At 33.8% G+C, this 16,277-nt stretch overlaps 1 protein-coding gene across 1 annotated transcript in view; it reads left to right on the plus strand.

The window, feature by feature from the left end:
- Positions 1–16,143, plus strand: part of LOC139854344 (glyoxylate/hydroxypyruvate/pyruvate reductase 2KGR-like) — a 160,596-nt gene extending 144,453 nt beyond the window's left edge. The window contains exons 2-4 of the mRNA XM_071843651.1: positions 14,160–14,580; positions 15,760–15,880; positions 15,941–16,143. Of these exons, the coding sequence (XP_071699752.1) occupies positions 14,160–14,580; positions 15,760–15,880; positions 15,941–16,143 (745 nt within the window). The remainder of the gene's footprint in view (positions 1–14,159; positions 14,581–15,759; positions 15,881–15,940) is intronic.
- Positions 16,144–16,277: the final 134 nt, after the last annotated feature.

A 16,277-nucleotide genomic window follows, 5' to 3' on the forward strand; every position in this document is an offset into this window, starting at 1 on the left:
TCAATTATGGAGAATCTGGAACCTTTAAGTATGGAAGACCGAATGAGAGCTAAACGCACTGGCCAAGGTCACGCAATTACTCATCCAGACATTAATGCGCCAGATTATGAAATCAAAGGACAAATTCTACACATGGTGACTAATCAATGCCAATTTAGTGGTGCGCCGAAGGAAGATCCAAATGAACATCTACGTACCTTTAATAGGATCTGCACACTATTTAAAATACGAGAAGTGGAGGATGAACAGATATATCTCATGTTATTTCCCTGGACTTTAAAGGGAGAAGCCAAAGATTGGTTGAAATCGTTACCTGAAGGGGCGATCGATACATGGGACGTTTTAATTGACAAATTTCTTAAACAATTTTTTCCTGCATCTAAAGCCGTAAGACTTCAAGCAGAAATTGTTACGTTCACACAGAAGCCAAATGAAACTCTATATGAGGCATGGACAAGATATGGAAAGTTGTTAAGAGGATGTCCGCAACATGGTTTAGACACCTGTCAAATAGTACAAATATTCTACCAAGGATGCGACATCACTACAAGAAAAGACATAGATATAGCAGCTGGTGGTTCTATTATGAAGAAAACCGAAACTGATGCTTACAAAATTATTGATAACACTGCTTCCCACTCACATGAGTGGCACCAAGAAAAAGATATCATTAGATCATCTAAAGCAGCTAGAGCCGATTCTAGCCATGACTTAGATTCCATTTCCGCAAAGATAGATGCTTTCGAGAGACGAATGGAAAAGATGACTAAGGATATTCATGCTATACGAATTAGTTGTGAGCAGTGTGGAGGACCACATTTGACAAAAGATTGTCTCAGTATTGAATTAACAATGGAACAAAGAGAGAATATTTCATACATAAACCAAAGGCCTGGAAATAATTATCAGAATAATTATCAACCGCCAAGACCGATTTATAATCAAAACCAGAATTATAACCGAAATATTCCATACAATAACCAACAAGGTCCTAGCAATCAACAAGTATCCAATAATACTTACAATCAGCAAAGACCAAATTTTCAAAACAAACCACCACAACAAACCGATGATAAAAAGCCGAATTTAGAAGATATGATGACGAAGCTAGTTGAAACACAAACGCAGTTTTTCACATCTCAAAAACAAACAAATGAACAAAATGCTCAAGCATTTAGAAATCAACAAGCTTCTATTCAAAATCTGGAACAAGAAGTGAGTAACCTAGCAAGGTTAATAGGTGAAAGAAAACCGGGAAGTCTACCAAGTGATACAAATGCTAACCCCCGGAATGAAACAGCTAAAGCTATTACCACAAGAAGTGGTACAACACTTAAACCACCTGAAATACATGTAACTTCTGATGAAACTATTCCTACTACACAAGAACCACAACCTGATCAAGATAAGGAAAAAGAACCGGTAGTTGAAAAGGTTAATGAAGATAACACAGTTAAGGATAAACCTTATGTTAAACCATACCAACCACCACTTCCTTATCCGAGTAAAATGAAGAAGGAAAAACTTGAAGCCGAGCAATCCAAATTCTTGGATATGTTTAAACAGATAAATGTAAATCTTCCTTTCATTGATGTGATTTCAGGAATGCCAAGGTATGCTAAATTCTTGAAAGATCTAATCACGAATAGAAAGAAAATGGAAGAACTCTCGGCTGTTACTATGAATGCTAATTGTTCAGCAGTGCTGTTGAATAAGATACCAGAAAAACTATCTGATCCAGGAAGTTTCACAATTCCATGTTTTCTGGGTAATCTTAGTTCAATAGAAGCATTGGCAGACTTAGGTGCTAGTATAAATCTAATGCCGTATTCACTATACGCTAAACTAGACCTTGGAGAACTGAAACCAACCAGAATAAGCATACAACTAGCCGATAGATCAATAAAATATCCTAGAGGGATAATTGAGAACATGCTAGTTAAAGTTGGTACTTTAGTATTTCCAGTAGATTTTGTTGTTTTGGACATGGAAGAAGATTCTCAAGTTCCTCTCATATTAGGAAGACCATTCTTAAACACGGCTAAAGCAATGATAGACGTGTTCGGTAAGAAACTGACCCTAAGTATAGAGGATGAGAGTGTTACCTTTTCAGTTGATAGAGCAATGCAACAACCACAATCTGCAGATGATACATGTTATTATATTAAAACTATAGATGCACATGCAGAATTATTAGAAGAATTTCCAGAATTACAAGGAACAGGAGAATGTTCTTTAGGAGAAGGAAATGAACCAATTGATGAAGCTGAAATGTTAGCTACACTTATAGCTAATGGATATGAACCAACAACAGAAGAAATTCAAATGCTAAAAGAAGAAGACAGATATCGATATAAATCATCGATAGAAGAACCTCCGAAATTAGAGTTAAAGCCACTTCCAAACCATTTGGAATACGCTTATTTACATGGTGAATCTGAATTACCTGTAATAATATCGTCTTCTCTTACTGAAAATGAGAAATCACAACTCATTTCTGTGTTGAAAGCTCATAAACCAGCCATTGCATGGAAGATTCATGATATTAAAGGAATAAGTCCTTCGTATTGCACACATAAAATCCTTATGGAAGAAGGTCATAAAACGTATGTGCAACGTCAACGAAGACTAAATCCTAATATGCAAGATGTAGTTAAGAAAGAGATTATTAAACTGCTAGATGCAGGTTTGATATATCCAATTTCTGATAGTCCATGGGTAAGTCCAGTTCAATGCGTGCCTAAGAAGGGTGGCATGACTGTCATTACAAATGAGAAAAATGAGCTTATTCCTACTAGGACTGTAACAGGATGGCGTGTATGTATTGATTATAGAAAATTAAATGACGCCACCAGAAAAGATCACTTTCCCTTACCTTTCATAGATCAAATGTTGGAAAGATTAGCCGGAAATAGTTACTATTGTTTTCTAGATGGATTTTCCGGATATTTTCAAATTCCAATAGCACCCGAAGACCAAGAGAAAACCACATTCACGTGCCCTTATGGTACTTTTGCTTACAAACGCATGCCATTTGGACTTTGTAACGCCCCTGCAACCTTTCAAAGGTGTATGATGGCGATTTTTCATGACATGATAGAAGAATATATGGAAGTATTCATGGATGACTTTTCAGTCTTCGGTGATACATTTAAATCATGTCTAGTTAATCTGGAACGAATGCTAATTAGATGCGAAAAATCAAATCTAGTGCTTAATTGGGAGAAATGCCATTTTATGGTTAAAGAAGGCATCGTTCTTGGACATAAAATTTCAAAAGAAGGAATTGAAGTGGATAGAGCTAAAATAGATGTAATTGCTAAACTTCCACATCCCACCAATGTTAGAGGAGTTAGGAGTTTTCTAGGGCATGCCGGTTTTTACCGACGTTTCATAAAAGATTTTTCTAAAATTGCCACTCCTATGAATAAACTCCTAGAAAAGGATGCGCCATTCATCTTTTCAGATGAATGTATCAAATCTTTTAATATTCTTAAAGAAAAACTCACTAATGCACCGATCATGATAACACCAAATTGGAATCTACCATTTGAACTAATGTGCGATGCAAGTGATTTTGCAATGGGAGCCGTTTTAGGACAAAGGATTGAAAAACGATTTCAACCTATATATTATGCTAGTAAGACATTACAAGGAGCACAAACGAACTATACAACTACTGAAAAAGAACTCCTTGCTATTGTCTTTGCTTTTGACAAATTTCGATCATATCTAGTTCTAGCAAAAACGGTGGTCTATACCGACCATTCTGCTCTTAGATACCTATTTTCAAAACAAGATGCTAAACCAAGATTAATCCGTTGGATCTTACTCTTACAAGAGTTTGATATTGAAATCCGAGATAAAAAAGGAGCAGAAAATCTCGCCGCTGATCATCTTTCTCGTCTTGAAAATCCCGAATTAGAAGTTCTGAATGAATCGGCCATACAAGACAACTTTCCTGATGAATATCTATTGAAGATAGATTATAAAGAAATCCCATGGTTTGCAGACTATGCAAACTACTTGGTTTGTGGATTCCTTGAAAAAGGATTATCGTACCAAAGACGAAAGAAATTCTTCAGTAATATAAAACACTATTTCTGGGAAGATCCACATCTGTTTAAAAGTTGTCCCGATGGAATAATACGCCGATGTGTATTTGGAGATGAAGCTAGTAAAATTTTAAACCATTGTCACACAGGACCAACAGGAGGGCATTATGGGCCTCAACTAACAGCAAGAAAAGTTTATGAAGCTGGATTCTATTGGCCTACAATTTACAAAGACGCACACCTTCTTTGCAAATCCTGTGATGCATGTCAAAGGGCCGGAAAAATAAGTCAACGTGATGAAATGCCACAAAATGTCATCCAAGTATGTGAAGTATTTGACATTTGGGGTATTGACTTTATGGGTCCATTTCCAAAATCTCATAATAATCTATATATACTCGTAGCCATTGATTATGTATCTAAATGGGTGGAAGCACAAGCTCTCCCAACTAACGATGCACGAGTTGTAGTCAACTTTTTGAAACGTCTTTTTGCAAGGTTTGGAACACCGAAAGCTTTAATAAGTGATCGGGGTACTCATTTCTGTAATAATCAACTTGAGAAAGTTCTTAAAAGATATGGAGTAACTCATAAAATCTCCACCGCATATCATCCACAAACAAGTGGACAAGTTGAAAATACCAACCGAGCTTTAAAACGTATTCTAGAGAAAACCGTAGGATCAAATCCGAAGGAATGGTCCATTAAATTGGAGGATGCACTCTGGGCTTTTAGAACAGCCTACAAAACTCCAATTGGAACCACACCTTTTAGACTTGTTTATGGAAAAGCATGTCATCTTCCAGTAGAAATTGAACACAAAGCATTTTGGGCTTTGAAGACATGTAATCTTGATTTACATGAAGCCGGACGTCTACGATTAAGTCAACTAAACGAATTAGAAGAATTAAGACATGAAGCATACGATAATTCGTTAATCTATAAAGAAAGAACGAAGAAATGGCATGATAAAAGAATCAGAAATTCAAAAGAATTTAAAGAAGGAGACAGAGTTCTTCTTTTCAATTCACGATTCAAGCTATTTCCTGGAAAATTGAAATCAAGATGGTCTGGACCATTCATAGTCAAAAGAGTTTTCCCATACGGAACGATAGAATTGATAAATTCAAATGGGATTGAATTTAAAGTTAATGGTCACAGAGTTAAACATTACATACATGGTCCGATGGAAGTCGACAACGAAGTTAATCACAATTTTGACACCACAGCTAACTAAGTGTGGGGAGAATCAAGTCTTTAAAGGATAATATATATTTCTGTTAGAGTTAGATTGTCTGTTTTCGTGTAGTTCTCGAAAATGGAACACGTATGGTCTTTCCCTAGCAGACCCTAAAGAACTAGTCTTCTCCCCCCATTCTGAATTTTTATTTTTTTTAGGTTTTTACGAAATGAAGACTGCCTGTGAACTAAACCATGGTCTAATGCTACACGCTTTGATCACTAAACGAAATAATGACATACTCCCGAGTGAAATAGTATCAGTAATCAGAGAAAGAATGGACGGAGTTAGAAAAGGATCCAGATGCGAAGATAATAAGTTACAATTTGGTAAAGGAAAATCAAAATCCGCAGCGAAAAGAAGAGCACGACACCTAGAAAAATGTCACAAATGCGGAAAATGGTCACATGGAGGTAAATGTTCAAATAATCAAACCTATTCAAATACCGAATTTGTTACTTTATGCAGAGACGGACCGTTCATATGTTTAGAAGAAAAGACAATGAATGCTCGAGGTTACGCCTATGCAGCCATGGAAAACCAATTAAATCGACTATCTTATGAATATAATAGATCATATAACTAAGAAATCTATTTCACAGGTATGTCTGTACAGTTTTTATTTTTATTTTTAACCTTTTGATAATAAACGCTAATTTGTTCGCTAAAAAGTATTAAATTGGTATTAAATAAAATTAGGTTTGGCGACCGAAATTATTGATATCATTCAAAAATTTATTACATCACTGCGAAATTTAACGTTTATTCTTAAGGTATAAATATCTTTAAACAATCAAACCAAAATATTTCAAAAATTCGTCATGAGTTAAATTAGGTCTTGAAACCGAAATTACTTTACCGAAAAGAGGGGCGCATATTTTTGATAATATTTGATTGATTAAAGTGGGATAAAAAGACAAAAAGATTTTTAATTTTATTTTATTTTTAATATTGTAAACTTTGTAAAAACAATATTTTTAAAAATTGTAAATATTTAAAAAATTAATATAAGTTTGGTATGAATTTATAATATGAATTTTTAAATTAAGTTTGGTGTGAATTTTTAATTTTTAAAATATGAAATTTTAATTTTATGCATTTCAAATTTTGAGTTTGGTGTGAATTTTTAATTTTTAATATTAATTATGAATTTTATATTTATGTTGTGTGAATTTAAAAACAAAAATTTACTTTATCTCATTAAGTTAAAAATATGATTTTTAAAATTCGTCGTAAGTTGAAGACTAGGTCTTTGAACCGAAATTGCTTTACCCGAGGGAGGGACGAGAACTTTTATTATCATTATTTTTAATCTTATTGATTTAAAGTATGCAAAAACATTAAAAAACCCAAAAATCTTAGCTTTTAAAACAATCGCTACAAAAAGACAAATTTTAAAATTTTGTCGAGGGACGGACTAGGACATCGATCCGAAACGACCTCGTCCTAAATAACAAGGGAAACAAAATTTTAAAATTAATTTCTTAATTGTTTTATAAGTTAAGGATTAAAAAAAAAAAAAAAAAAAAAAAAAAAAAAAAAAAAGTAACTCCGCGACTCGCGGAGTTTTATGTGAAAACCTCCGCGACTCGCGGAGGGATAAAATTACAGAAAAAAAAAATAAAACTAGCTGCTCGATCAGATAACACACCCACACACATAAACACCCAAATAACAGCGAAACTGCACCCGAAAACCCACGAAAATCACCCCCAAAAATCTCAATTTTTAACCGTTAATCACCAAATTTTTTGCTAAAATCATGTTGAGAAGGATGATATCTAAGAATTACTCAAGAAAACAGGTACAATTACACCCCAAATCACCTTTAAATCCGAATTTTAGTGTGTTCTTGAGCATATTTTCATAATTTGAATTTTGTTAATTTTTAGTGTAATTAGTGTTAAATTGTTAGTATATTATGCATGTATAACCTAGATTGATGCTTGTTAACATGATTAGAAGCCTTAAACTTCAAATTTTGAATAATCTAGGGTTTGTGTTCTTGAGCAATTTGGGGCTTTTTGATATAAACAGGTTATGGCCGATTTTTGTCATGAATTGTTGCTAAATTGAGTAGTGTAACATGTCTAGGTAGTTAAAAGATCCAAACTTTGAGCCTAAACATGATTTTGAGAATTAAAGTGGACTTTTTCAAGTCCAAAATTCATGAACTTGATTTTTGAAAGATAATGCCATTTGAGACTTGTTTATTTGCTAGTAATGATTATTTTGACATGTTATTTGAGTTGAATGCTTATGAACTTGGCGAAAATTTTCGTATATGCTTATTTGAAAAAGTGTAGATTTGATAAAAATGTGAAAATAAGCTTAAGTTTGATATAAATTGATAATGTCATTGTAATTATTTTGATATAAGTTTGATATAAGTTTGTATGTGAAATAACAACAAGACGGAATGAACAAATGATGTGCACCATTTATCATTCAGCAAACAAACGCCAATATATTTGGAAACTTTGGTAAAAATTTAATCATTTTCACACAAATCACCCTCAATAATTTAAATTGTTACTGATTTCTTGCAAATGAGGGCATTGCAAGATCTTAAGTGTGGGAAGGGGTTAAATTCTTTCGGATTTTAAAATTTTTATATTAAACACTTGGTTACCATTAAAAATACTAGTAAAGCAGTAGTTGTATTAGAATCTAGTGCTCTCTGATAAAAAAGAACAGCCCTAGTCTTATATACTGACTACCCAATTCTAGTAAAATTTTTCAAAATTTTCAATTAAATGAATTAAAATCATGTTTATACACATTTATGAACGATAAAACTAGGTTTTAACACCGAAATTATTGTTACCTCGGAAAGGACATAAATTGAGAAACAAACTAAAATGTTAAAATTCATTTAAAATGGAATAGAGGACGATAAAAAGAAAAATAAAAAGCCAAGTGTGGGAAAATTTACCAAATTATTTTAAACATATGTCACATATATCTGTAACAAATAACTGAAAATACTTTTGCTTTGAACTAAACTAAACTGTTTTACCCAATGAAAGAAAAGAAGAGATGGATCTACACGATGAATCAATTCCATCATTAAAAGGAAGTAAAGTCTTCCGAAAAAGACACGCGCTTCTTGATTTAGGTCATGAAGTTGTCGTCCAGACCAGCTGTAGGTTGACGAAAAATCTAGAAAAGTCATCACTAAAATCAGCATGAAATCCACGGACCTCAGCATCAAACAGGGTCGCCAAGTGGTCAGATTTATCCTAACCATGAGAAGGATTTATCTCGTACAATGGGGGGGCACCATGCAAATTAGCTGGATAAGACTAATGAATCAGATCCCCAGAAAGGATAATCTCCTTAAAGATTAAAAATCAGCTTTTAAGACTGATATTACTCAATCCTAGAGATTGACCGTAAAGATTGAGAATTCAAACTCATGGAATTCAATGATATCTAAAACTCGAGCTTGAACGAGAAAATATTTTGATAAAAATACAAACCGATTTGTTTTCTGAAAACCCTATTTTCAATGCGTTCATTACCATTGAACGTAAAATCCTAGGAATTCACCTGGAATTCATTAGGTCACCTGAATTAAATCGGGTGTCAACCGTAAGAACGGTGGTTGCATAGCATGGTCAAAGACAGGACTTTGTGCCAAACCGAAAAATTATAAGGGTGAGCTTTACTATTGCTCCTACCAAGAATAGTAATTGCGTCCGACACGTTATAGACCATAATCAAAAGCATGTCACGGGACATTGCCTTAAACAGTTGCTTGTTCAACGCTTTCCTTTACAACCGGACGGTAGTTTGCCGAAAGGTAATATACGGAACAAGTAAACTGGACGTGTTGCTTTCCAAATACAAGGTTAGCAAGTGGGTGACACAAAACCGCAAGTTTTGAGCTAAAATTTTCAAATCTGAAACCCACCAAACCCACAAAAATATTTTGCAAACACCGGTAAAGGGTTATTCCGGAAAACTTATCTAGGGTAAAAACTAGATTTAATTTTCAAAAGATCAAATGTTTTCATAAAGATCCAATTTCCTTAATGGATCTAAATTTTTATAGTCATGTGGGACTGTAAACCATATCGTTACTACCATTGTTTATACCGCCGTATAGAAATCACTGATGTACAAAGTGTGAAGAATAAAGAAGTGATTCTAGTATTTCAAGACGATATTGCTTGAGGACAAGCAACGCTCAAGTGTGGGAATATTTGATAATGCTAAAAACGAACATATATTTCATAGCATTATTCCTCAAGAAAGACAAGCTTTTAGTTGCAATTGTTCTATTTACAAGTGATATTCGTTTAAATAATAAAAGGTGAAGACAAAAGACAGATTCGACGATTTGAAGACGCAAACGACCAAAAAGCTCAAAAGAACAAAAGACAATCAAAAAGGTTCCAATTATTGATAAGAAACGTCTCGAAATCACAAGAGTACAAGATTCAAAACGCAAAGTACAAGATATTAAATTGTACGCGAGGACGTTCGAAAATCCGGAACCGGGACTAGAGTCAACTCTTAACGCTCGACGCAACGGACTAAAAATTACAAGTTAACTATGTATATAAATATAATATAATATATAATTAATTATATTAATTATATATATATTATATATATATATTAAAAAACTGTCGGCAGCCAGAAACTCCAAGGGTGTGAATTGTAAATACCTCTCCGCGACTCGCGGAGTTTGAAGGGCTTTTTGCCGCGAGTCGCGGAGCCCCAAAAATCTCGTCTGGCTATAAATCAACCCGAATTCTGATCAAAATCATCATCATATTTTCATCTCTCTCTCAATATATACGAGTAATATATATTTATATTTATAATTTATATTTTAATTTTAATTATAATTCTAAGGGTATGTTAGCAAATGTTGTAAGGGTGTAAGTCGAAATTCTGTCCGTGTAACGCTACGCTATTTTTAATCATTGTAAGTTATGTTCAACCTTTTTATATTAATGTCTCGTAGCTAAGTTATTATTATGCTTGTTTAAAACGAAGTAATCATGATGTTAGGCTAATTATTAAAATTGGGTAATTGGGCTTTGTACCATAATTGGGGTTTGGACAAAAGAACGACACTTGTGGAAACTAGGCTATGGGCTATTAATGGGCTTTATATTTGTTTAACTAAATGAAAGTTTGTTAATGTTAATATAAAGATTTACAATTGGGCGTCCCTATAAATTACCATATACACTCGATCGGACACGATGGGCGGGGTATTTATATGTACGAATAATCGTTCATTTAACCGGACACGGGAATGGATTAATAGCCACTAGAATAATTAAAACAGGGGTGAAATTACATTCAAGGGTAATTGGTGTAATTGTTAACAAAGTAGTAAAACCTTGGTTTACACGCAGTCGATAACCTGGTGTATTCATTAAACAAAGTATTAAAACCTTGTTACAATTCGAATCCCCAATTAGTTGGAATATTTATCTTCGGGTATAATAATAATTTGACAAGGACACTTGCAATTTATATTTATGACTGATGGACTGTTATGGACAAAAACCAGACGGACATATTGAATAATCCAGGACAAAGGACAATTAACCCATGGGCATAAAACTAAAATCAACACGTCAAACATCATGATTACGGAAGTTTAAATAAGCATAATTCTTTTATTTCATATTTAATTTCCTTTATTTTATATTTAATTGCACTTCTAATTATCGCACTTTTATTTATTGTTATTTCATTTTATCGCACTTTTAATTATCATACTTTTTAATTATCGCAATTTAATTTTTATCGCATTTTTATTATTCGCAATTTCATTATCGTTATTTACTTTACGCTTTAATTTAAAGTCTTGTATTTATTTTATATTTTACATTAGGTTTTAACTGCGACTAAAGTTTTAAAATCGACAAACCGGTCATTAAACGGTAAAAACCCCTCTTTATAATAATAATATTACTTATATATATATTTGTATTTTTATAAAAGTAAACTAATATAGCGTTGAGCTTTGTTTAAAGATTTCCCTGTGGAACGAACCGGACTTACTAAAAACTACACTACTGTACGATTAGGTACACTGCCTATAAGTGTTGTAGCAAGGTTTAAGTATATCCATTCTATAAATAAATAAATATCTTGTGTAAAATTGTATCGTATTTAATAGTATTTTCTGCTAAAAATTAATAGTATTTTATACCCCTCTGCTTTGACATCAAGCGCCTAACTGTAAAGGACCATAGCTTTCGCATTTTAGTGCTATACCCTGTTGTGTTTAGTTTTTTCAATACATTTCGATTGTATGTATAGTTCTGAGGGGAGTGTCTTTTTCTTTGTATCCTCCACATATATGTTGTTGGGTGCAAAGAAGATCAAAACAAATTAGCTGAGTTATCGTGTTCGGGTGATGTTTGTCGCCAAAGTGTAGATTTCAAGGTTGTGACTGCGTTCTCACTGGAGCCTTGATGAATAGTCTACAAGGGCGTCTGTCAGATTTTCTGATTGCTGGGAAGGAAAATCAGTGATAGACGGCAATTCTGTATGAGGGTGATCATTGACATGTCGGTGACAGGATTGGGCGTGTCTAGAGTGATGAGTTGAGGCAGTTTTGTCTCCTGTTTAAAATCCTGTGATTGAAGTCTCGCACACTTCAATGGTGGCGCAGAAATCGAGTGATGACCCAAGCTAGCAACGAAGATCGGATTATTACTCTGCTATTTGAGTGTCGAAAGTCTTCCTTCCCATGGCGTGGAAGTGCGGCGTGTCCCGGGTGTTTATTCTGCGGTGTTCACATGAAGTTCCATAATCGGGTGATCTAGAGTTGTTGTGGGTGTTTAACACAAGTAAAAGGTGAAGGTGATTACGTTTTGACAAGTGTAGTTGAAGTGCTCTTTATCGAAAGCTGCTAACTTGTTGGTTAGAATGTGTGTGTCCCAAGAAGCTTTCTTGGCGGTATAGACAGGTACGTTCAAGAGTCGAAGTGTTGATCGAGTACAGGTTAAGGTTGGGTTTTGTTCTCCTTTGAGTGGGAGAATCGTTGGGTGCAAAGAAGATCAAAACGAATGAGCTGAGTTATCGTGTTCGGGTGATGTTTATCGTGTTCGGGTAATGTTTGTCGCCAAACGGTGATGTTTGTCGCAAAACGCGACATGACTGGAAAGTGATAAAGTGCACTGAAACGAGACAAATATGACAGAAGTGGGTGTCAGACGCTGTCACGTTCTGAACCACTTTGTCACGTCCTGATGCAGTTTGTAGCGGAACGCGACAAAGTGTCGCGAAACACGACAATGTGCGTAGCCAGCAAGTTATTCGATTTGTTTCCTAATTTTGATTAGCACTATAAATATATCTATTGTAACCAGTAAAGTGTGCACGAAAAATATAGAAAAAGATCTCTGGTTTGCGTCCGTGGAGTAAACCTTTCTCCGTGTTTGGAGTTGGGATATAACCACGTTAAATCCCTGTGTTGTTTATGCTTTATTTATCGTATTGCTTATTCATTTGTTGTATGTGGGTTATGTGATTATTTTAAATCACATGTTCTTGTTAGGGTCAACTACCGAATTCCTAATATATGTATATCCATCTTAATATTAATAAATCATTATTGCCTTAAAAAAAAGAATTAGCATATAGACAGATATCTGAAAAATGAAAAACCTTTTAAAAGGGTCAAAATTACAAAATAACTCTTGTACGATCGGTAGTAAACGACTTCCTCTAAAACTTAAAAGGGCAAGCATAAATTGGTACTCCATATAATATAGACGAATTTGATTTGCGGTAGACTCATACCCCGCTTGTATCAAACAAGTAACACATATTTTTAAAAAGGGAAATTGCAGATTTTTTGAAAGTATTCAAATAATATACACTTTTTTATAAAAACAATTTGGCAATATGCACCACTGGATCGACCATTATTTTGGTAGACCATTTACAATGATGGTTGATTACATAGTCTATCAAATATTAAAGAAGGAGTTGATCGATCACTTCAATAGAACGGTCGACTACATAGTCTACCAAACATCATAGAGAAGTTGGTTGACCACTTCACAAACTCCTCTTTTAAGTTTGGTGGACTATGTAGTCAACTATTATTGTATGTGGTCGACCAACTTCTTTGTATACTATGTAATCGACAATCCTATTGAAGTGGTCGTCTAATTCTTCTTCTATGTTTGGTAGACTATGTAGTCAATGATCTTATTGAAGTGGTTGACTAACTCTTTGCTAGACTATGTAGTCGATCACCCTATAAAAGTGGTCGACCAACTCCTCTTTAATGTTTGATAGACTATGTAGTCTACCATCATATTGAAGTAGTTGACCAACAGTTGGTCTACTACAGGCAAAAACGGTGTAGTCAACCATTCTGTACCTGTGATCTACCAAAATGATTGTCGACCCAATAGTGTATATTGTAAAATTTTTTGAAAAAAGTATGAAGACTTTAAAGAAGTGTATTTTTGACTTTTTGTTAAAGGGAGGTGATCCTCACACACCATTTTTTGATCCATCTACACTTTTGTTTTATAAATTCATAGTTATACCCTTATATTAATCTATGAAGTTGAACTTATATTATTATTGTAAGTATAATTAAGGGTATAATAGTAAATTAGGTGTAGATTAATTAAAAAATAGTGTGTCCCTTTTAAGAAAATATAAGAAAAAATTACGTCGATAGTACCTGGGTTTGTTATGTTTTTCACCACTACACCTAAAGTTTATTTTTATCTTGGTTGGTACCTGTGGTTTGATTGTATTACGCAGCTGGTACCTGTTACTAACGTCTGTCACCACTCTAACGGCAAGCCCTCACATGTGCCACACATGTGAGGGCATATTCGTCACTCCAGCAATATATTGTAAAACAAAATAGGGGTGTGGTTTACGTGCCCCATGTCCAATTATCTTCAAGATGAAGTCGCAAAGCGGTTCAATCTCATTAAATCATGGGAACTTGCGTCCAAAACTGAGTTCATAAACCACCACTTAGAATCAATCAGGGAAATTGTAGGCAACGGAGCGAACGGAACTGATTCCACTTTAATCGAATCACTTCCGTATCTAGAAATCATATCGAGTGACAGTTCAGGTTTAGATCAAATCGATTTAGTTAAATGCAAGGAAAGGGGAATTAGTGTTACATCTACACATGATACTTTGACTGATGAAGTCGCTGATTTAGCAATAACCCTAATTTTAGCAACTGTTAGAAGAATCTGTGCATGTGATCAGTTCGTGAGGAATGGATTGTGGAAGCAACAAGACTTCAAATTGGCCACAAAGGTAGGTAACTCTTATTTGTTGCAATCGTGATTAGTATCTCAAAATCATAAGTTGCTTAATGGCTAAATGTACAAAAACATATCTAACTTATCATGTATTGTTATTCTATTAGACTGTACTTTCTAACTGTTCAAGTGGTACACATTTAATAGATTTTCAATTACTAGTTGTATGCACATGACCTCTTATAACATGTGTATGGATGATTTGGCATCTTATATGGCATTGGCTGCCACTAGGATGTAATTGAGCCGATTCGAACTCGGCTCGTCTTGTTTCAGACCTTATGTGCAAAACAAAACTCAAGCTTAGTACGTGAAACTCACAATTAAAGACAGTTGTTTGAAACAGAGTATATGATGATATGCATTACATTACAATTATTTCAAATACCATATACTCATAATGTTTATCATGTAACTTACATTAGAATTTTTTTTTGAAATAGTAATATTTTTTAATATGTTTACAAAACTAGAAATTTTGAAAAAAACTTTACAAAACTAGTAAAACCGGAGTTTCAAACTCCGGTTTGGCCAAATCGGTGTTCCAAAGTTCGGTTTCTGTCCACATGGCAGAGTGACATGGCAAACCGGACTTTGAAACACCGGTTTGCCACGTGGCATAATATTTTTTTTTTTTTTTTTTTTTTTTTTTTAGGATTATGGGATGAGCTCGTTTATTTGTTTAGAAAATTTTTTTAATTATTTTTGCTAGATTTAAGGGATGAATATTAATTATCAATAAGCTAAGTTGAAACTTCTTTTAATTTAGTTTGAGAAGTGAAAGTTCAGATAGTTATTACTCCGTAATTAATAAGCTAATTCTTTTAAGGAATGAATATCAATTATTAACAATTAAATTTTTTTTTAAAACAAATAAACAAGCTCATTCCAGAATCCTAAAAAAAAAATAAAAAAATAAAAAAATGCCACGTGGCAACCGGTGTTTCAAAGTGCGGTTTGCCATGTCACTCTGCCATGTGGACAAAGTAGATAGAAACCGGACTTTGGAACACCGGTTTGGCCCAAACCGGAGTTTGAAACTCCGGCTTTACTAGTTTTGTAAAGATTTTTTCCAAATTTCTAGTTTTGTAAACATATTAAAAAATAGTACTATTTCAAAAAAAAAAAAAAATTCCTTACATTATTAGAGTTGATTGTTTAACTCTGTTTGCAGGTTAGCGGAAAATCTATGGGGATTATAGGATTAGGAAGAATCGGGTCAGCAATTGCTAAAAGAATACATGCATTTGATTGTCCAGTTAGTTACTATTCCAGAACAGAGAAGCAAAATTCAGGTTACAATTATCATCCAAATGTGATTGAACTAGCTACCAGAACAGAGAAGCAAAATTCAGGTTACAATTATCATCCAAATGTGATTGAACTAGCTACCAATTGTGAAATTCTAGTTGTCGCTTGTTCATTAACCGAATCAACCTACCATATAATCAATCGTGAAGTCATTGACGCGTTGGGACCAAACGGATATCTTATTAACATAGGACGAGGGGATCATGTAGATGAACATCTTATTATTATTATTATTATTATTTTTTAAACTGTTTTAACAAGTGGTAATTTAGACCCAACTATTAACTTTTTTTGTTTTTAACTGTTTTTTCAAGTGGTAATTTAGACCCAGCTGTTTTTTTTAAACTGTTTTAACAAGTGTTATTTTGACCCAAGCTCTTC

Source organism: Rutidosis leptorrhynchoides, chromosome 6, assembly GCF_046630445.1.
Source record: "Rutidosis leptorrhynchoides isolate AG116_Rl617_1_P2 chromosome 6, CSIRO_AGI_Rlap_v1, whole genome shotgun sequence".
Lineage (NCBI taxonomy): Eukaryota > Viridiplantae > Streptophyta > Magnoliopsida > Asterales > Asteraceae > Rutidosis > Rutidosis leptorrhynchoides.